This window comes from Pinus tabuliformis, chromosome X (assembly GCF_031772625.1).
Source record: "Pinus tabuliformis cultivar Carrire ecotype Pingquan chromosome X, CPIR1, whole genome shotgun sequence".
NCBI lineage: Eukaryota > Viridiplantae > Streptophyta > Pinopsida > Pinales > Pinaceae > Pinus > Pinus tabuliformis.
In genome coordinates, this window is record NC_142308.1 from 4,593,039 (window position 1) to 4,615,339 (window position 22,301).

Genomic DNA, 22,301 nt, shown 5'->3' on the forward strand with positions numbered 1-22,301 from the left:
CCCAGTTGGACTTGCTTCTTGCTTTCGCCTTGGTGAGTGTGTTGAATGGGTTGGATTGCATGTGTGTACTCAACAACATGCATGCTACTGGATCTTTTGCATGCAATTAACAACACTGCTCACCATGTTCGCTCTATGTAAGCTGCTGAGATGGATCCTTAACTTGTACTGGCACAGTTTCATCTGTGAATGCATGTTGCGCCCACTATTGTTCCTGTTCCTGCTGCAACTCATTGGACTATTTGTGCAGCTTCATGTTCTTCCTAAGTTGTTGCTTCAACACATGCAACTCCTTCTTTGTTCCATCTTCTGCCTTCGCGCGATCTTCATGTCGCGTCGTCACTTCATAGCCCGAGTCTCCAAAGTTGCTTTCATTATCAGTGGATCTGCTTGATCTTGCAACTTTGCTCCGCCTCTATGTTGTCAACAACCTTCCTCTTGCATTCGCTGCATTCAGTATGTTGCCTTCAGTTGTTGTTCATGATGCTGCTCGTTGTGATGTTGTTGCTTGATGTCCTTGTCCACGAACAACTTGATGTCTTCGTGAGTAGGTAAGCCCATGGACACTTGATCGACTGCATCCCCAAGCGTGCTCTGAACAGTGTCTTTGTATTTGCTCTCTTGGAGACCATTGTACCTATACTGCTGAGAGACAGATGAACACCAGTGATACCTGGAGACATGGCAAAACTCATAGCAAGCAATCTGTCAGTCGAAAACCAAAATGAACATGAGAACTGACTTGCAACATACCTAGGTGAATGATCATGAAGGTTTCGCAATTTCGGCCGAGAGGTCGGGAGACCAACTGCTAGGACTACACAAGGCACAGCCCAGGCTGTTGGGAGACTGACTGACTATTGGAATTACAAAATGCGCAATCCAGTTGGGTAGTTGGCTGTTGGGATTGTGTGATGCGCGATTTTAGCTAGGAAAGACTGCTAGCCTAGGGACAGATTTGCGCAAATTTTTGGGCGAAGCAGCCACTGACCTCCAAAAATGCGCAATTCAGTCCAGGAGGCCAGTGTTGGGCTAGAATGTGCAAATCTAGAGAGGAAGGTGAGCCTTCCTTCTCTAGATTGCGCAATGCAGCCTTGGTGAACGCAGAGACCGGGCCAAGGTTGGCCCGACTCACGACGGGCAACTGAAAGTAAGTCGATGAAATGCATGGCGACACTGATAACATAAGTGATTAACAGTGCATACAAAACATGAATAAAAGATTCAGCAAATAGATCAACATGCATAAGGGTGAGACAGTTCGCCGGTTGGGCGAACGTCCGTGTAAAACAGTTTCATGCATGCGACAACAGTGAGATAGCAGCAAGCTAGCATACATGTAAATGACAACAAGCATTCAAAGAAATCAAGCAAACAACACTCACACAAGCGAATACACAAAAAGCGACAGAAATGTAGCACAAGGCATGGGAAGCGAGCTTACCCCAAAACAGCTGCACTGAATGTGCTGATTGCTCCTAGATGTGATGTGGGATGTCAAAGCTACAAGGTTGATATGAGGAATGAGCTCTACAGCGTCCGGTTGATGAGTTTTGATAACATCGATGTTGTGATGCGCATGCAACAAATCTAGGGGAAGCGACACTTGTAGGGAGGTTTCTGAATTGTTCCTTGCATATAACCTCCAACTGCTAAACATAGATCCCTAAAACAAGGGATGCCTTTGCATGCTGCGTTGGGAGAGACAACCCATGCATGCAAGTCTGTTTTGCTCAGTCCTGGAGGGAATCGATCAACTTAGCTGCACATGCAAGAGACTGCTTAACTGTTGGAGAAAAATGCGCATTCCTGACTGTAAGTTGGGTTGATTGCCCAAGGGGATTGCGCAATTTCTGGGCCCAGCAGTTGATTGCTACCCAGATTTGCGCAAATCCTAGGCTGAACTCCCTGTTGATGGGAAAAATTGTGCAAATCCTGCTGGGAGGGTTGGCTGGCAGGATTGCACAATCCTTGAGCCTAGCACGATGTCAAAGGGAATTGCGCAACTCCTGGAGGGAAGGCTAGTTGCCCTCCAGAAATGCACAAATTTCACTTAGAAGTTGCTCAATTTGCAGCTGGACCAAGTTCGGATGAGCAGCCTGTGAAGGGAAAAGATCAAACTATGATCGACAGGCTGCCTTTGAGCAAGAAAGACATTGAAACTTGAGGACTTGACAAAGAAAGGCAAGCTCCTGTGAAGGTTGGTAGGGAGGCTCCAAAACAGGCTAAGGCAAAATTTTGGAGAGTGGTTGTAGCCGCTACAACACTACCCAAATTTCAACACTCTTCGGAACAATTTTATTCATCATGAGATTCTTCAAACCCAACTCGCCTGCTCCCTTTGAACTAGGAGCTCTTCCGGTCATCTGGCATGGTTCTAGATGTCAGCACAAGTTCTCCCTCTTGAGCACAAATCACTCTAGCTCAATCCTGGGAGAGTCATCTTGCCACAAACTTAGTTTCGTTCTTCCAATGCTTTCATCTATTGCCAAAGCCTTGGCAGACTTCATGATGTACCTGTAACCCTCATTAGGAGGTTATGGAAGAAACAATTATAACCAATCAAAAAAAACAAAGACGAGGCTAACTAGAGTTAAAATAATAATAATAATAATAATCAAGGAATAAAGATATGAAGTACTTATCTTTTGAGGATTGTAGGGAACTGTCAACACCCTCTTGAACTTAACCTTTAAGCAGAAATCACTGAAATCCATAGGCAAACTCATCATCACTTTCATTTTTCCTCAAAGATAAATCTCCTAATGATGTCTTGTAAGCCAATGAATATGCCTCCAACATTGAGGAGAACCTTTTGGTAAATTGACCCACTACAAAAATCATCAATACAATCAACCCAGATAGTACCTTCATGAAAATCACAAATGAGATCTTTGAAGAAGTGACTCCCAAGATTTTGCAAGTGCATACTAACATAACTAATAGGATTATCACTTTGGACAAAGAAGAAGCACAAATGATTTGCTCGCCGAAGCCTTTTATTCCAAATATTACAATACCTTCTTTGATGAAATCGAATTAGCATGATAAAGGTTTAGAGAGGACTTTTGTTCTCCTCCACCCATTGATGAGATAGATCTAACAATCATATTAGATACACGAAACCACGATGAGAATCATCCTCCTTTATTTGTAACAATGGTTGTTAATAATTTTCATGTCCATAATTGTAAGTTTGATTCTAGTGGTATCCTACTAATATCATGTCCCTTAAGGTCATGAATCAATCAGGTATAGTACTCACTCAACCATATAGAAATGTATGTGGCATAGATTCTAGGGCGATAAATGTTTGTGGCATAATTAAAGATATGAAGGTGCACATACGAAAACATCATGATGTACCTATAATAAAGGACATAGTTATCATAGACATTCTTGATTCTTGGGGAATGCTTCTATATAGAATATGGTCTACTACGGTGGTTGGCACTATCCAAAGGGGTTTGTTCTATGCCAAGATTCATATAGGAAAGAATACCTTTGTTAACATATATAAAGAGCCTTCTATGTGCCCCAAGTAGGAAAAAAAATGCAACCCTTAGGAAAATGGAAAGTGCATAGATGAAGAATTTGGAAACTCATACATTCTGGTCAACTCCATCACACCTACAAATGATATAGATGGAATTTGGACTACATACTTTGATGGAGCTTGTTCCAAAAGAGGGTTTGTATTGAAATTGTCTTAGCATCACCTACTAAACTTTGTAAACGTTTCCCCTATAGAATCGAATTTGAATGTACAAATAACATTATTGAATGTGAAGCCTTTGGTCTAGGATTAGACCTCGCCCTTGATAGAAAAATCAAATGCCTAAAGGTTTTTGGTGATTCCAATCTTCCTAGATCAAAGGCATTTTTAACACCAAGAATGAGAAATTAAGTATATGAACTTTGTGTGAGACACCATAAAACTCTTTGATGCTTTTTCTATAGATGTTGTTCCTTGAAATAGAAACATGTGAGCTAATTCATTAGTAGATGTTGCCACTACATCAAAATCTATAGAAAAATTTTAACTATGGCCAATGCACCATGGAAGTAATTTTCAGACTGATCATGCCAAATAACCCTGAATATTGGCGAGTCTTTAGTGACAATGCTCAAATTTTTCACTTTATGCATATAGTGTTGAAGAGCTATGGAAAGGTCAAATAAATTTTCAAGATTTAAAATTTGAGGATCTTCTTGAAAGTTCTCTTCCCAACAAAGTGGTGCCATTGGAAACGATTTTCAATAAACATAAGATATGTGCAAAAAGGTACAAGTACTTGATCCATTAGAGGAAATAATTGAGATCAATATTGTTTCAAAATCTAGCCATCAAATGATCAAGGTAGGTAAAAACACTACTCCTAAAGAAAGATGGGACCTAGAACAACTCTTCTATGAATACAAAGATGTTTTTGCTTGGTCTTATCAAGACTTGAAAGCTTATAGTGGGGACATAATTGAACATATTGTTCCTTTGAAAGTTGTTGCCAAACCTATAAAAAAAAATTAAGACACACTAATTATAAGCTAGCCTCTCTTGTATAAAAGGTATTACAAGAAGTGTTCGACACTAATATCATTGCTTCCATTAGACATTCTTCATGGCTCACTAACCTATAGTAACTTGAAAGAAGATAGGTGATATTAGATTATGTGTTGATTTCCATGACATAAACAAAGCTTACCTCAAAGATTATTAGTGTCTTCCAAACATGGAAAACCTTTTGCAAAGAGTCACATGGATTTGAATGTTGTTTATGTTAGATCTCTTACTAGCAGGCAATTGAGGTCACCTAGACATCAACGACAAGTAACTTCTTCCCAGTAGCAGCGCAGCAGAAGGTCCAGATATCCCCGCAACATTCCCTTGGGGAACCATTCTATTTTGATTTTTCTTCATTCAACCTCAAGTGTTAGGAGAGATAGATCCAAATCAAGTGGACCATGACCTAGTCCTTGGCTCTATTTTGTGGTTTCCCACATTTGGTGTTAAGGGTTTTCCATGTTTTAGCATATAGACATTATGTATCCACATTATTTCGTGTCCTTTAAATAGGATACCTTTTGGTACTCCAGGTTGTATCGACATCATTGTACTCAACAGTCTCATTGACCTAATTTTTGTGGTCATCTGTTGGGCAGTAATATAATAATCATATTTTATCTAGATATAATTAGGTCTCAGTCAAAGAAGAAGATCAACTAAAGACTACATTTACTACCCCTTGGAAGCATATAAATACTTAAGGATGCCTTTCAACCTTTTAATGTTGGCTCAACTTTTCAAAGAGCCATGGACTTTTCCTTTAGAGATTAGATTGGAAAATAATTGAAATATGCCAAGATGAAGATCTCCCTATTTATTAGGGAGATCTTTAGCCACAAATCTTAGCCCCTACATGCCAGGCCCTACCCTAGGATGACCAAGTCAATCACCTGCAAAGTGCACTAGACAAGTGACCTTAGGTTTCTCCTCAACCTCTCCCTCTGGGAGACCAATTGACATTAACAAGATTGATTTAGAGGTGCTAAACCATACATCATGTCACATGTTCTCAAAGCATTAGACGAAGCAACTCCAGATGGATCCAGAGTAAAGCGCCTCTCGCTTGTTAGATTACCTCCCAAATCTAGAGGAGTAGCCAAAGATCCATTCGATGTTTCCTTCTTTCAACCTCGAGTGCAAGGAGTATCCTTCACTCATACTTTCCCCCACGATCATACAGCTAGACACATCAATGGTGGCAGAGGAGTTCGACAGGGAGCTTAGTTCTCCCCCTTTCCTCCAGTAATCAGACTCAGGAGATCTTGACGTCATCAATGTAATGTCCCCAAATTTTGGATTATTTGGCGAGGTGATTAGGAGGGTTTTCTAGAGCTTGTGTCAGCCTGGTCATAGAAGCAAGATTACTCCATTGGTGGGCCCAGAGGGTTTTAGAGGATTTTTATGGGTCCGATTGGGATCGCTTACCATATTTCATCATCAGGATCAATTCCGCACAATTTTCTCTTGGTTTCGTTGCGTTCCGACGATTTCTGTAAAATGGCGTTAATAACAGGCATATTTTAATTATTTATGCTTAAGGTGTTGTTTCAGGTTGATTACTTGGAGAAACACCTTAGTGTAATAGCTCGTTGGAATCGGGGCAAAAAGATCTACAAGACATAAAGATAAAAGGGGGATTTGGGTGGCCAGTGTGACTACAAAGGCGAACCATTTTTCGGCAATAAAAGTGACTTTAATTAATTTATAAAAGTCAGTTTATTAAATAAAGAAAAGAAAAGTTCTTTTAAATATTTAATTGAAGGGAAAAGGTAAGTGAATTATTAAAAAAAAAAAGGAGAAGGTGAAGGTGAAAGGCAACCCTAAACTCATTAAAGAAGGAAAATGAGGAGACTCTCCTCATTAGTGCATTTTGTGAGTTTGGAGAAATTGCTCTTGGAGAGAGTTTGAAGGAGAAGCTAAGGGTTTGGAACCTAGCCACCATAGCAGACTTCGATGTTGAAAATAGACACCCTAGTTTGGATTTGAGAGTGAAATCACACAGATTTCACCACGATGCTCTAATGGAGAAAAAAATTTGCATAAGATATTGAGTTAGAAAATTGTTGTTTGTTGATTTTATCTCCTTATATTGTATTTTCTATCTCATCTTGACAGATTGAAGAAACCCATGAAGAGTCCTAGCTTCTGCATCATTTCAGTGGGTCGATTTTATGAATGGAAGAGGGCCCTGTGATATAGCTCCTCACTACTGAAGCGAATGAGTTTAGGAAAATAAATAGTGGCTGAGTTCTCTTTAACAAGGGATAGTTTCCTTCTCTGTTACCAAGGACCATAACCGCTGTAATAAATAGAGTGGTTTTGCCTTAAAAGAGTATGAGTTTCATCTTAGAGACAGGTTATGTGTTTATTTTTTGATGGTTGTGCGAGTATCCCCATGCTAGAGGACAGATTTGGAGTTGAAAGTCATATCACCTTATGGTTGAGACTGTGGGTCTTTAGTGTGTTTGTTGCAGTGAAACATGAATCTTCGATCACTCGTGAGTCAAACTCTAGTCTTCCCTCAAACAATCCGATTCAACTTTGGGCGAGTCAAACTTGCGTTGACCAAGTTTGACTCGTGGTCATTGCAAGTTTGACTCACGACTCACATTTATTGCGATTTAGGCGACTGAGACGATCTCAACCCTCTACTCGGTGAGCATGGGTTTTAAATTTTAGGGTTGCTGCATTGTTCGCCGCATGGTTTAGTTAGGTTAAAAATCAAACGTCGGTCCGTAACTCACTTCTCACTGTTCAGGCCGCAACTCATATGCCGAGAAGGTAATAGAGGCATGGTTTCAGTTTCAGTTTACTCTGCATAATAGAGGCGTAGTGTGCAGTGTGCTCCAACGTTAGCTTCAACGTGTGCTCTATCAGAGATTTCAGTAGCAAACCATTATCATATCATTTCAGCAGAAATCAAGAGATTTCAATTACTGCTATTTTACTGATTTGTATGCAGTATTTTATAAACTTTTAGAAGTAGATGCTTCTGGTTCTATGTAGTCACTGGTTACGAGTCAAGACTCAGTACTTTGGATAACGATTGGACTCATAACATATATGAGATACTTAAACATTCATGATATTTTCGGACATCTATTGATATTATGCGTTGTTTGGATATGGCTTTAATGAATATCAATGAAAATTGTTTTTTTTAAATCAATATATGTGTATATCTTTATTTATTGAATTCACCGATTTTTTCCCGATCCGATTAAAACTCTTTGCTCTTTTGCCCCACCGATTTATTGTTGATTCCAAGTCTGGTAACATTGGTTTGCTAGTGCGCTTGGAGGAGAAACTAGACTAATATTTGCTCAGAAATGAGCCCACATCTCCCTTGCTGGTCATATCATTGTTTTCAAAATCAGCCGGCTCGGAACCGACTCAGCCAAGTTGGTCCAAGCCAGGCCCTCAAACTTTGACTCGGCCTAGGAAACGATTCAGCCGGCTCGGCCGAGTCCGCATTAACTCGGCCGAGTCCGAAACAACGGCCCATAAACCCGTAAAATAGCGAAAAAAAATTTAAATTGTTTTTTTGGGGGGCTCCAAACCGGATTGTGTTTTGTCTATCTTGTCTTTGGGGTCCATTCCCCTCTCCTAAACCCTATTTAACCCACCCAACCCCTCTCATTTCCTCACAGCCATCTCATGCATTTGAGTGAGAATTTCAATGAGAGTTTGTGAGGAGTTGTTGAGTTTGTTTTTGGAGCAGCAGTGAGGAGTCTTGGGCAAGCATTGTAGCTAGAGTGAGGAGCTTCTTGGGCAGCCATTTGGAGCAGCGTTTGCCATTGAGGAGTTAGTTTCTTGGAGCAACCTTGAGGAGGCATTTTGTGCCTAGAGATATTTTTTTTCACTTGTAAAAATCTGTTTTTTCTTATTAAATTTTATGTGCAAATCTATAAATTCAAAAGAGTATTTTTTGTGAAAGAAATGAACATTGAATCAATGCTTCTTCTTTTTTTCATTTTCAGATTTTTTGCTTTCATTTCCAAGTCAAAAAATGGCACCTAGAGTGAAAGATGTTGCTTGGGCATATGTTGAACTGGTTGATAGTCAAATGCATTGCAAATTTTTCCACAGGAAAATTAAGGAAGGTCTTGGGGGCATTAATAGGCTAAAACAACACTTGGCGGGGATTAGAGGCCAAATTACTCCATGTACCTCACCAGAAATTAGGGAGATTAGGAAGGATTTGTTAGCCAGCTTTGAGAAGTTTAAAGAAGATAAGGCTAGGCAAAAAGAGTTAGAGGCTGAAATTGGGAGGAAGAGGAATATACAAAAAATGTTGGCTACCAACCCCCATTTTGATTTTGAGGGTTCTTCCTCTATCCCTTGTACTGATGCATCCAACCCCTTCCGATATGTTCCTCCCTCTTTTGAGTCTATTCAAGAAAATGGAAAGGGTAAAATGAAAAAGGGTGATATGAATATCAAAAGTTATTTCACTCCCTCCTCTCCATCAGATGCACATGGTCCTCAAGCTAGTAGAAGTCATATGCAACCCACTTTAGATGACCATTGGAAGAAATAATTGAGGGAGACTGCTTGTGATTACATAGCTAGATGGTGGTATGATGCTGATATCCCCTTCAATGCTTCCCATTCACCATATTATGAGCCTATGTTTGATGCCATACATATTGCTGGAAAAGGCTTCAAAGGCCCTTCTATGCATGAGCTAAGGGGGTATCGTTTGCAGAAAAAAAAAAATTCCTCCATTAATGAGTATTTGAAAGATTTCAAGGACTCATGGGCAAGAACAAGATGTACCATCATGTCAGATGGATGGATTGATCAAAGAAACCGTACCATCATAAACTTTCTTATCTTCTGCCCACAGGGAACCATGTTTCTAAAATCAGTTGATGCATCTGATAAGGTAAAAGATGGGAAATTGTTGTTTCACCTATTGGATGAGGTCGTTGAGGAGGTGGGGGTGGCTAATGTTGTTCAAGTCATCACAGATAATGCCTCTAACTATGTTCTTGCTAGTAAACTGTTAGAGGAAAAACACAAAACCATCTTTTGGACCCCATGTGCTGCACATTGCATAGACCTCATGCTTGAGGATATTGGCAAATTAGATTAGGTCAAAAACATTGTAGATCGTGCCAAAAGCATAACAAAATTTATCTACAATCATTCATGGATTTTGAGCCTGATGAGGAAACACACAGGGGGCAAGGATATTATTAGGCCTGCCATCACTAGATTTGCTACTCATTTTTTGACATTACAATCTATGCTTTCACAACATAGAAACTTGCAAAAGATTTTTTCTAGTGAAGAATGGAGTCAAAGCCAGTGGTCTCACAAACTGGAAGGCAAAGAATTGAAAAAGAAAGTTAATGAAGAAATATTTTGGAGAAAGGCAGCAGAGATTGTGAAGCTCGCTAAGCCACTGGTTAAGGTGTTGCGGTTGGTGGATGGGGAAAGATTGGCTATGGGCTTCATTTATGAGGCTATGGATCAAGCAAAGGAGCAAATAAAGAGGGCATACAAGGATAAAGTGGCTAAGTATGGGCCCATTTGGGCAATCATTGATGAAAGATGGAACAATCAACTCCATCGCCCTATACATGCAGCTGGGTATTTTTTGAACCCACAGTATCATTATAAAACTAAGGCAACAGGAGCATTGACGGGGGAGGTTAGAGATGGATTGATTGACTACATTGATCGCATGATTCCATTGGAGTGTGATTAGCTGGAGATACACCAACAGGTCCCAACCTTCAGCACTGCCTCAAGTACCTTTGGGAAGAACCTAGCAAAGAATGCAAGGGAAGCAGATGAGCCAGGTAAACAAAAATTTCAATTTTCAAATTCTTAATACTTATTTTGTTAAATGGTCTATAGTTTGAAAGTTGGATATAATTTGTAATTTTGTTGAGCTAACTCATTACGCTCCTATGTTTTTTGCAGCACAATGGTGGGAGGCTTTTGGTAGCCATTGTCCTGAATTGCAAAAGTTTGCAATTCGTATTTTGAGTCAAACTTGCAGTGCTACTGGGTGTGAGCGCAATTGGTCTGTCTTTGAGAGGATTCACACAAAGAAGAGAAACCGTTTGGATCAAAAACGGTTAAATGATCTAGTATATGTCCAATACAACCTCCGGCTCAGGCGCAACCAATCGCTGAACAAAAGACCTGATTCAGATCCCATTGTGTTGGAAGACATTGATCCAACATCAGATTGGGTAGTGGAGAGTCATCCAGCAGAGTTTGCTTCTAATGAGGATATGGATTATGAATTACAGACAATAGCATCACTCGAACATAATGTTCAGTTGAATGCAGATCCTGATCCACTTGTACTAGCCTCAGCCTCAGAGCCAGCAAGTCCTCCAGTTGCAAGCGCTTCCTCTGCTCAGCCACAACAGAAGCGCATATCTCGTCTATCTCATCTTGCAGCTGCTGCACATCCTGCTAGTGCTACCACTTCTACAGTTGCAGTTGGAGATGATGATGAGGAGGAGCCATGGGGCCCCTTGTCTAACTCTAATCCGAAGATTGATCCACATGATCTCGGCTCCTCTAGCAGTAGCCAGTAGTACTGGTCACACTTTACTTTTGTTGTAAAGGCCATTTCTAGCCTCCTTGGTTATGTGTTTTTGTTTTGATCTATATATCATGATCATGTATGTATTGGACAATGCATTGGGTGCCATTTTGATATAATAGATATATTCATGAGCCTACTTTGATCATATGTTGTCTTCTATCTGTATTCTAATGCTGTGTGTTTGGAAACATGAATGAAAATCTTTAAAATTATGTTTTTTTATAGTAAAAAAAATAAATATTTAATGTACTTTTTACAACGACCGAGTCATTGAGATCGAGCCGACCGAGTTGATACCGAGTCAGAGTCGACCCTCGGCCGAGTCGGAGTCCAAGTTGGAATTTTAAAACATTGGGTCATATGCACCTCTCCTGTAGCAGAAGCAGAAGTTTCATAGAGGGACATTGTCACTTGCGTGGCTGTACATAGCCATTCTCAGCTGAGCGGATCCTGGTGTGTCTAAGTTGCTGTAACAGAGGTGAAATATCAGCAAGTTATAAAGTTGGCCTCCTGATGGCATTAACTACAGCAGCACTAGAAGGCTGAGCATCATATTGGAAGCCATTTCACCATATTCGAACCAGGTTCTTTTAATCTTGTGGTTGTGATGTATTTCTCTTGACAAAGTTTAATATAATAATCGTGTACACCTCTGCTTTTTAGCATGTCATTTATATCAGCAGTCCGTATTATTAATGAGAATTTGATGTTAGTAATGCTGAACAGAGTTTTAGTCATCTTTATCTATGCATTTGTTGTACCACTAGTTTCATATATTCAAACATAAACTCAAACTACACCTACAGCAGTAATAATGCAAACTGTTTGACAAAAGTTTTCACTAAGAACTTCAATCAACACTCAGAAAAATAAGGCGAAAAATTTAGGTGTGTCCAAAGCGGAACCTTACAATCAACCTCATCATTTGATCTCTCTCTCACATTTTCTTGACAAGTTCTTGAGATGTCCATCTTCAGTGTTGGACAAACTCATTTAGTGTTTTGTATCATTGTACCTTTGTCATAGTTTTATACATATGTTGTAATGTTATGCTTATGTAGATTTGTTTCTTTATATTACTTTTGGTGTTTACTAGGAGTTGCATGTTATATAAAAATTATCTATTTTGTAAACTATTTAGTTAATTAGGGCATAGGGCATAATCAAAGATCATACGCATTCACCAAGAGGGACGTAGGGCTGTATTTAAGCCCGGGCCTCTCAGCATTTAAATCATCAATTCAACTTCATTATTAATAAAATACATATTTTTATGACAATTGCCAGTTTGTCTCCTTCATTTGGTATCAGAGCAATCGATCTTTTGCCTACACCGCTCAGTCACGAACTGTTATTCTCATGCACTGTCACCTATCGCTGTGTACTCATCCGTCTGGCCACCACCGTTGTCTTCTCTAGCCGCATATTCCTTCAGCCGTTCACCCCGACCACTCACCATCGACCCCGTTTCTTTTTTCCGCCGCCCATTAAAACGTTCATATTGTAACTTAGATATATATATTATATAGTTATTATAATTATATATATATATATATATATATATATATATATATATATATTATTAAACAAAATTATTATTATTTAAAACAAACGAACAAAAAAATTAGGTCAATTTAAAAATAAAATAAAAAAATTACGCTGGATAAGCATACTCTGCTGCATACCAGATCAATGGCTGCATCAATGTCGATGGCTGATTTCAATAAAAAATTGATAGAACTTGAGGCTAAGGTGACCGAACATGGCGACAAAATCGAGACACTGCAGGACACAACAAACGGAATAAAGAGTCAACTCGAGGAGAACAAGAATGAATTTAAAAAGGATCAAGCAGACCTTTCAGTTAAGGTGGATCAAGCTATGGTGATGTTGGGTTGTATTTGTACCAGCTTGAAGATTACACCCGATCAAATACCCCAGAATAATGAAGCGACTCAACATCTCAATTCTCCAAATTCGTCAAAATCATCAGACGCACATGAGAAACCCAAGTCTCCAAAGACATCTTCCACGCTTAATCAAGAAAATAGTAACACAAACTTTCAAAATAAGCAGCTCTGGAATCCATTCACCAATATGTCGTTTTCAAATCAATACCCTTTTTTCACTCCACAGTTAGTGACATATCAACGAAGAGCAAAAATCGAGCTACCCAAATTCGACGGGAAAATGCAAAGTTGCTTGGCTCAATAAAGCAGAAGAATATTTCGAGATTTACAATATTGACAATGATGACAAAAAGATTAGGCATGCTTCCAAGAAAATGGAAGGCGAAGCATATAATTGGTATATGTGGTGGATGAATACACTCGAGAATGGGAGACTTTAGCAACACGAGTACCTGGATTATCAGAAACTCGTCTTATCCAATGGTACACCTCCGGACATAAAACCCATCTACAAGAAGAACTTGAGCTTCATGACATTACATTGATAGTAGCAAGACAAAAAGAAAAAGTTGTTGAAAATAAATTTGAAAAAAGTTGTGGTCAAAGGCTGAAAAAGTATATTTGAGACGAGGATTTCCCCAGTCTGCGAATATGAATAACACAAAATATGTTCCACCACATCTTCATGAAGGAGAAAAATCTAACGTGGAAATACAAAGGATGAAAGAGGGCAAGTGCAAACGTTGTGGCAAAAAGTGGGACCCTAAACATAGGTGTGCTAAAAGAAAAGAGACCAAGAATCTGTATAACTGTGAAGCAACTAATGATTCAGACAGTGATGAATCAAATGTAGAAGAAATCGAAGATGCCCCAGAATTCTCTCCAGAACTAGACGACGAAAGCATTCCGCAAGTGTCACTATCGGCTATGACAAGTATATCACAACCCTAGACATTAAAATTAAAAGGACATATCAAGAAGAACAATGTAATGGTTCTCATCAACACTGGTAGCACCCACAATTTTTTGGACTCAACCATGGCGAAGAGACTCAACATTTTCACATTTCCCATGCCCAACATGAAGGTGATGGTAGCTGACGGTAAGAAGATTGAAAAGGTAGGGAAATGCCATAAAGTCAAATTGTAGATTCAAGACTTTAATTTAGAATCTCCATTCTACATTGTACCATTAGGAGGAGTAGATGTGGTCTTAGGTATCCAATGGTTACAAACCCTCGGTACTTACTCTGCCAACCATCAAAAGAAGTTTATAAAATTTAAATGGGAAGGGCAGAAATACAAGTTATATGGATTCCAAGCACCTGAGAATCAAATCGTATCATCATCCCAAATGATGAAAATGATTCGAAGAGGAGCACCAGCCTATGTAGTACAATGTCACCAATTAGAAATGTTAACTTCAAAATTGATCTACGAAGAAGCACCAGAAGTACAAGAGCTAATTCAGAAGCACAAAAAAGTATTCCAAGACCTGCCCATGAAAATGCCTCCTAATAGAGAAATTAAGCATACAATAGAAGTCAAAGCAGGATCAAACCCCGTCAACATCAAACCGTATCGATATCCACATCATCAAAAAACGGAAATTGAGAGATTAATCCAAGATCTTTTAAAGTGTGGCATCATCTCAAAAAGTAAAAGTCCGTATGTTGCTCCAATTGTATTGGTGCAGAAGAAAGATGGATCGTTCAGGTTATGCATCGATTATCGAGGACTAAACAAAATAACAATTAAAAACAAGTTCCCAATTCCCTTCATCGATGAAATGCTGGATGAACTACATGGCACTAAATACTTCTCAAAATTGGACTTAAGGTTAGGGTATTATCAAATCAGAATAAGGTTGGAAGACATACCAAAAACTGCGTTCTGAACACATGAAGGTCACTACGAATTTAAAGTAATGCCTTTTGGGTTAACCAATGCACCAGCAACATTCCAAGCTACTATGAACGAGTTATTCTGTCCATATCTAAGGAAGTTCGTGTTAGTGTTCTTTGATGACATTTTAATTTACAGTAAAACTTGGAAGGAGCACCTACAACATTTGGAGAAAGTTCTTACACTATTGGAAGAGCATCAGTTCTATGCCAAGAAGTCCAAATGTACCTTTGGGAAGGAAGAAGTAGAATATCTCGGGCATATAATATCCAAAGGAGTTAAAGAAGATCCTAACAAGATCAAGGCTATAAGGGAGTGGCCCAAACTAGCTAATATCTCCAAGCTAAGAGGATTCTTACGGTTAACCGGATATTATCGAAGATTTATTAAAAACTATGTCTATATAACCGCACCCCTATCAAACCTTCTAAAGAAGAACTCATTTCGATGGAATGATGAAGCAGGAAAGTGTTTTGAAGATTTGAAGGAAGTTATGTCTAATGCCCCTCTATTAGCAACTCCAGACTTCTCAAAACCATTTGTAATTGAATGTGATAATTCGGGTTTTGGCAAAGGAGTAGTGCTAATGCAAGATGGTCATTCAATCACATTCGAAAGCAAAAAGCGCAATAAGCATGAACGTCTCAAGTCTACATGCAACAAGGAAATGCTTGCTATTATGCACACATTAGCCAAATGGAGACAATATCTCTTGGGAAGTAAGTTCTTAATACAAACAGATCATAATAGTCTTCAATATCTTCTCCAGTAGAAAACGTTATCTACAAAACAACAAAAATGGATAGAAAAAATCGCTACCTTTGACATGGATATATTACACAAGAAAGGGAAAGATAACATAGTAGTTGATGCCTTGTCGAGGAGAGATGAAGAACCATCGTTACTCGCAGTGTTAGTGGTTATTCCTGAATGGCTTAATGAGATTCGAAGTGAATACGCAAAAAATCTAGAAACAAGTGCTATAATCAATAATCTTCCTCAGAATTCAAAATTTGAATGGAAGAACAATATTCTATGGTACAAGGGAAGAATTTATCTGAATGCAGATTCCAAATTTAAAGCCAAGGTTCTCAAAGAGTCGCATGATTCATTGTCAGTGAAATAAGTAGGATACTTTAAGACATACTACAACGCACACCAATCCTTCTTTTGGAAGGGAATGAGCAATGATATTCAAAAATATGTAGCCAAATGCAATAAATGCCAGAGAAATAAAAATGAAAATATTATGACACCCGAATTACTTCATCCCTTAAACATTCTGAATCAGAAATGGGAGGAAATATCAATGGACTTTATTGAAGGTTTACCTGTGTCTGATGGTAAGGATAAAATTCTTGTAGTAGTCGACAGACTCACCAAGTATGCTCACTTTATTGCAATGAGGAAATCAAATTCAGCAAAACAAATCGCTGAAATATTTTGCAAAAATGTTTACAAATTACATGGATTTCCCAAGGTTATTGTGAGCGATAGAGATGCCAAATTTAAGGGTAATTTTTGGAAGGAATTTTTCAATCATATAGGAACCTACCTCAACATGAGTTCCGCTTACCACCCTCAAACAGATGGCCAAACCGAGGTTGTCAATAAATGTGTGGAAGCCTACCTGCGTTGTTATGCCACAGACAAACAAAACAAGTGGGCTCAATGGTTACATCTCGCCGAATGGTGGTACAATTCCACTTACCACACATTAACGAAAATGACTCCCTTTCAAGCTTTGTACGGTTACGAACCTCCGAAATGGAAGGACTTTGCTATCATTGAGACGAAGTTGCTAGCTGTTAAAAACCAGTTAGAAGAAACCCAAAAAGTTGTCCAAACTCTAAAAGAAAATCTGAATAATGCAAGGAATCGTATGAAACAACAAGCTGATCAAAATAGAACCAAGAGAGAATTTGAAGTTGGAGATTGGGTATTTGTCAAGCTCTAACCATACAAACAGTTGTCCTTAAAACAAAAAGGAAAAAATAAATTGGCACCAAAGTTCTATGGACCATACCAGATCAACAAAAAGATTAGCCAAGTTGCATATAGTTTAAGCCTTCCAGATAAAAGTCATGTCCACATCGTCTTCCATGTATCTTGCCTTAAAAGGGCACTTGGTGAACATCAATCAGCGCATGCAACACTTCCAACTTTAGATGACGAAGGAAGGGTTATTCTAGAGCCAGAAAGTATCATATCCAACAGGGAAAGGAAGCTGCGATCACGAGTAATCAAAGAGTACTTGATCAAGTGGAAGGACTTACCAAAAGAAGAAGCTTCTTGGGAGACTAAAGCGTTTCATCAACAACATCCATTGTTACGTATGCTTTGAGGACAAAGATCTTTTTGGGAGGACGGCAATGCTATATAAAAATTAAGTACTTCGTAAACTATTTAGTTAATTAGGGCATAAGGCATGATCTTTGATCAAGAGGCACATAGGGCTGTATTTAAGCCCAGGCCTCTCAGCCTATAAATCATCAATTCATCTTCATTATTAATAAAATACATAGTTTTATGACAATTGCTAGTTTGTCTCCTTCATTGCACTCCCACATTTTATTCATTCTGGTTGTACTATTTAGTCCCATTGACCTACTTTTGTGGTCATTTGTCAAACATTAATAACATTATCTTATCTTTATCTCTAAGAAAATAAATGCTCATGTGCAACATTTAAAAAAAGATATTTGATCAATGTAGGAAATATGGGATCCCTCCCAACCCTTAAAGGGTGAAGTTGTGGAAGAGGAATCAAGTAACCAAACAGAAGCTCAAGGTTTTCCCAATTAAATTCTGACCAGTTGTTGAAACAGCTTGATTGGGTCTTGAAAAGTCCAATTATCAACTGGATTTAAACAAAGAAACAGACAGTCAAATGGGGATATTTGTCATGCATTAAAGAGTCAAGCTAAATTCTCTTTTACAGTGTTTTTGCCTCAGGTGGCCTCCATTTATTGATAAGGGACAAGTGGATATAGCAGAACTTAGTGATTACAACATGAATGGAGACTGTTAGCGTCATACATATATTGACAATCATTAAGTCCAAATTAAGTATTTATTAAAAGAAGTGTGAAGGAATAATTCATAAGAAAATATGAAATTATTCATAGCGAAAGTAGACATTACTCTAGAAGTCTACGTATGACCAAATTTGAGAATAATGAGATAAGTTAGGGATGGAGATCACACAATATCAACTAAGATATTTGTGGAGATATTCATGGTGATATTGTGGATAAAATTGTGGAGCAGGTTCAACCAATTAGCCAAATTGATAATTTGTTATGAGAACCTCATTTCTATATTACTAGGCCTCATGTATTGTGAGAATGTGTGTGAATAATGCATCATTATTTGTAAATTAATGAATTATGGCTTTAAGACTTTTCCCCCAATTTTCTGTCTCATGTTTGTGATATTTTGTTTTTATTAATTCTTCAGAGACTAGAAGATTTTATGCTGGTGAAATCAAATGGTGGAACTCAAATAAGATTTGCTCAGCAGTTAACATCCCTACCATATAAGATAAGCTAGGATAACTTTATTAGTGTCCAACAAGTGACTACAAATAGGTCAATGGGATTGCTAAGTACATCAGTGTTGAATACAAAATGGGAGAGTAAAGTTCACTCCTGTAAAAGCATAATAAGGGCAGATCTAAAGATCGGTAGTCTAAGAACAATTAGCAGTCAACAAAGGTGTATAGAAGATATGTTGCAAGTACTGATTAGAATCAAAAAAAACCCTGTGGAGGATGTCTCGCATGGGGGTACACAGTAGGGGATCTCAATGCCCCCCCAGTGCTAACTCCTGAAGATGAGGAGGGGCAGGGACAGCACCCCTCACCCAAGCCATAGCTCCCAATACCCATATCTCTCATAACATCTGAGTCTGTAAAAAAGAAGCTCCAGATATATGACTGAATGGAGGACCTGGAAGAGCTGGTCTAAGGCTTGTGTTGGAAGGAATCTTGTTGTCTCCACAAAGTAACCAGGAGGACCACAGAATACGTTGATGAAGATGGTGATGTTGGACATTTTTGCATTCTTGAATGCATATTTGGATGCAAATTAAAGTTACACGGAGACCATTAGAGCCCTCATTATCTAATCATTGGAATCGCAAAGATGAATATTCTAACAGACATTTTAGACATGCTAATGGAACCAGCTGCAAGCTGCTATAGCCTCTGCTGCTTTATTGGTATGACCTTTGCTGTGGACAGCAAGAGCAACACAACATTGGTGAAGATATCTCCATGAAACAACTAGGTATTGGACAAATTGAGGTTTCTAACATCACACAATCAAGAGGCCCTTTCTGCAAACCCTCTACCCTCTACAGAATGAAGATGCCAATGTCTCATTATTCATATGCTTCCGTCACATTGAATATTCCAATCAGCTTCTTAGCCCCTATTCATACATAATCTGTTCTGTGTACGTTTGTAAATCTACAATACATCATAACTTAAATTTCGCTCTCTAGTATGTTCTCTTGAAGTTAAATTTTAAACAGGTCCTCTATCTTAATGAAATATATCAAATTGACAAACCATAGAATATGCTACTTATTCCCTATCTTCGACCAGTACTTTCCCAACCTTAGCGTTTTTTATCTAACAGGAAAGTTGTTTGATGCCATGGTGCTTATTTCTTCTGACCAATGTTGTAAATATTAGCATCAGGTAATACTGGCAAGGGTCCAGAGAACCAAAAAATCATAAAAATCGAGAAGATATCAGTAAAAATCGGCAAATATAGGCAAAATTAAGATACTGCCAAAATATCGGTAAAAATCGGCAAACATCGGCTATGCCAAAAGAATGCGATTTTACGATTTTTTTTCCCGATAAAATTGGGATGTTTGCAACTCTGCTTTTGACTGCAAGGGCTTTTCATTCCTTGGCTTGAAAATCTGAATTATCATTTCTCCCAAGTCCAGAGGAACTGCCAGGAGTTGGTTTAATTTATTATTTTCCTTAATCATCCAGTCCGGATGATGGACCATACATCCATCGTCTGAAACATCAATATACCATTAACCACATGCAGGTTTTCCAAAAAAAAATCTGAATAAGATTAGCTGTGAAAAATGAATAGATTAATAAATAAATAACTACATCCATGAGTAACTGGTAATCAATTAAACGCAGAGGACAATATCCCCATGCCCAGGGACACATCCCGAAGAAGCACAGGAGTGAACTTATTGGCATCCCTTTTAATCATACCTCGTTCCCAATTCTATCTCTTACTTGTTCTAAATTTGGACATACATGTGCTTGAGCTATTCTTTTACTTGTTTTGTGTCTCAATAGAATTTTACATGCATTTTTTTTAACTTCGAGCATAAGCAAAACACTTTTGGGTGGTATTTATAGCTGAAAAATAAAAATTTCAAATCCCAAAATGACTAATACCATCCAACACATTCTGGTGTTTTGCTCCCCCGTTGTGAACTTTGAAGTGTAATATGACCCACTCAATTTTACTAATGGGCAAAAACAGAAAGTAAAATGAGAAAAATGGCACCTGTCACTGTCTACAAACATATAAATTAAAAATACATTCCCAGGTATAACAAACCCAAGTATACTGACAAAAGAGAAGGAATTTTTTGTTGCATACTTGCTTGAGCTCTTCAACCTTCAATTCCACCTTTGATATCCCTGATTTTCTCACAAAATCAGCAACACTCTCAATAGTGGCTACACCCTAGCCCAAGAAGAAATGAATTAGCGTTAGAAAGAATAATAACTGGACTCAACTTCAGAGAAATATTTATCCAACAAACCTGCTGCAAGACGAACTGCAAACACTGTTGCTTAACAATGTTAGTGAACTCCGTATCAAAGTTTTGGCCTGTATACCATGCACCTCCAGTTATCTCTTTTGAAGGTGTCAATTCTGCTAGCATATACACCTTCTTTGCTTGGTTCTGGAAAACAAAGAAATACAAATAACCATGCTTATAATGAGACAACAAAAACCAAAATTATGCACTTTTTGACTGAAAGTACTTAAAAACAACGAAATGTTCTGAAAAAGATTGAAATTTTCCCTTTATTTACAAAAACACTGTGAATTATTTATTCTGAAAATATTATTTGTGGTGAAAGTAATATATATATATATATATATATATATATATATATATATGAATATTATTATTAATAACAAGTAGTGAAGAAGCACATCTTAACTCAAAGGCATGACCTTCAACCATAGTAATCAGATAATATGTCTAAGTATACTGTCACAAGGCCATATCAAAATGTTTAAGCAATGGAAAGTAGGAAGGTTGATGTGTGGGGATTGATCAAGGATTTGGAAGTTTGGTTCGCTGTGTTCCCTAAATAATCATATGCATGGATGTGATAAAAGCTGAGGTGCCTGAGACATGGAGCATGCTTCTTTCTAGTTGCTAGGTAGCCAATTTGGGTCGCACTTTGCAGATGGATTTATCTTACACCACCATTCCAATTTGTCCTAATCAGTTGGTCAGACTGAATTGTGAATCCAAAAAATGTTCAATGTTTATTTTCCCAATTGGGAATTAAATAACATGATTTGTGTGGATAAAAAAATGGGTAACAATACTATTATGTTAGAGAGTGATCTTTGCTGTTCGACATCCAGTGACAGGGTTCTTTCTTCCACCTATGAGCAAGTGATCTGTCCCGAGGTATTTATCATTCCAACAAAGGTGCAGGATGACTCATAGGGTATTTGAATTTAGGACCATTCACCTTGAGGGTGCTAGGGCTATAGGTATGCTTATGGCAGAGGTGGTGTATTTTATTCTCCATCTGCTGAGCTTTTTCCATATGCTTTTCACCTTGTGTTTGACTGTACTAATAATGTAGTGCAATATAAATCCTTGTTGCTAGGCCTCCAAATTCTTGATGTTTTATAGCTATGGAAGGTCTTCTACATTGGCTTGGTGTCTTAGCATGTAGAAGAAGTTTGATTGCCTCTTTAGATGCTTGCTTGGTGGAGTAAGTGACTTTTTTATACCTCTCCTAAGGTTAACCTTAGTAAAAGTACAATAATTAGAGTAATAATCACGGTGGATTATTAAGCAAAAGTTCAAAGGATAAATAATAAAATTATTTAAGTGACTTTGATTTAATTTCAGCCATTGATCTCAAGAGAGGCATACAATTTAATCCCAGCCTTTGAGATTAGGGTTAGGGATTATTTGCTTAATGAAATGATAAAGTGAATCTAATGGAAAGGTGAAGACACCATTATGCACTTTGGGAGTGATTTTCTCAAGACGGGGGGCGAGAAACTCTAGTTGACTAAAGAAGATTGAGGAATTGCTAC

General features: G+C 38.2%; 1 protein-coding gene across 1 annotated transcript in view; it reads right to left on the reverse strand.

The window, feature by feature from the left end:
* LOC149137993 (uncharacterized) overlaps nucleotides 1-22,301 on the reverse strand; it is a 337,976-nt gene that overhangs the window by 128,417 nt on the left and 187,258 nt on the right. The window contains exons 8-9 of the mRNA XM_089447071.1: nucleotides 20,767-20,910; nucleotides 20,601-20,687 (exon numbers count right to left, since the gene is read on the reverse strand). Of these exons, the coding sequence (XP_089303197.1) occupies nucleotides 20,601-20,687; nucleotides 20,767-20,910 (231 nt within the window). The remainder of the gene's footprint in view (nucleotides 1-20,600; nucleotides 20,688-20,766; nucleotides 20,911-22,301) is intronic.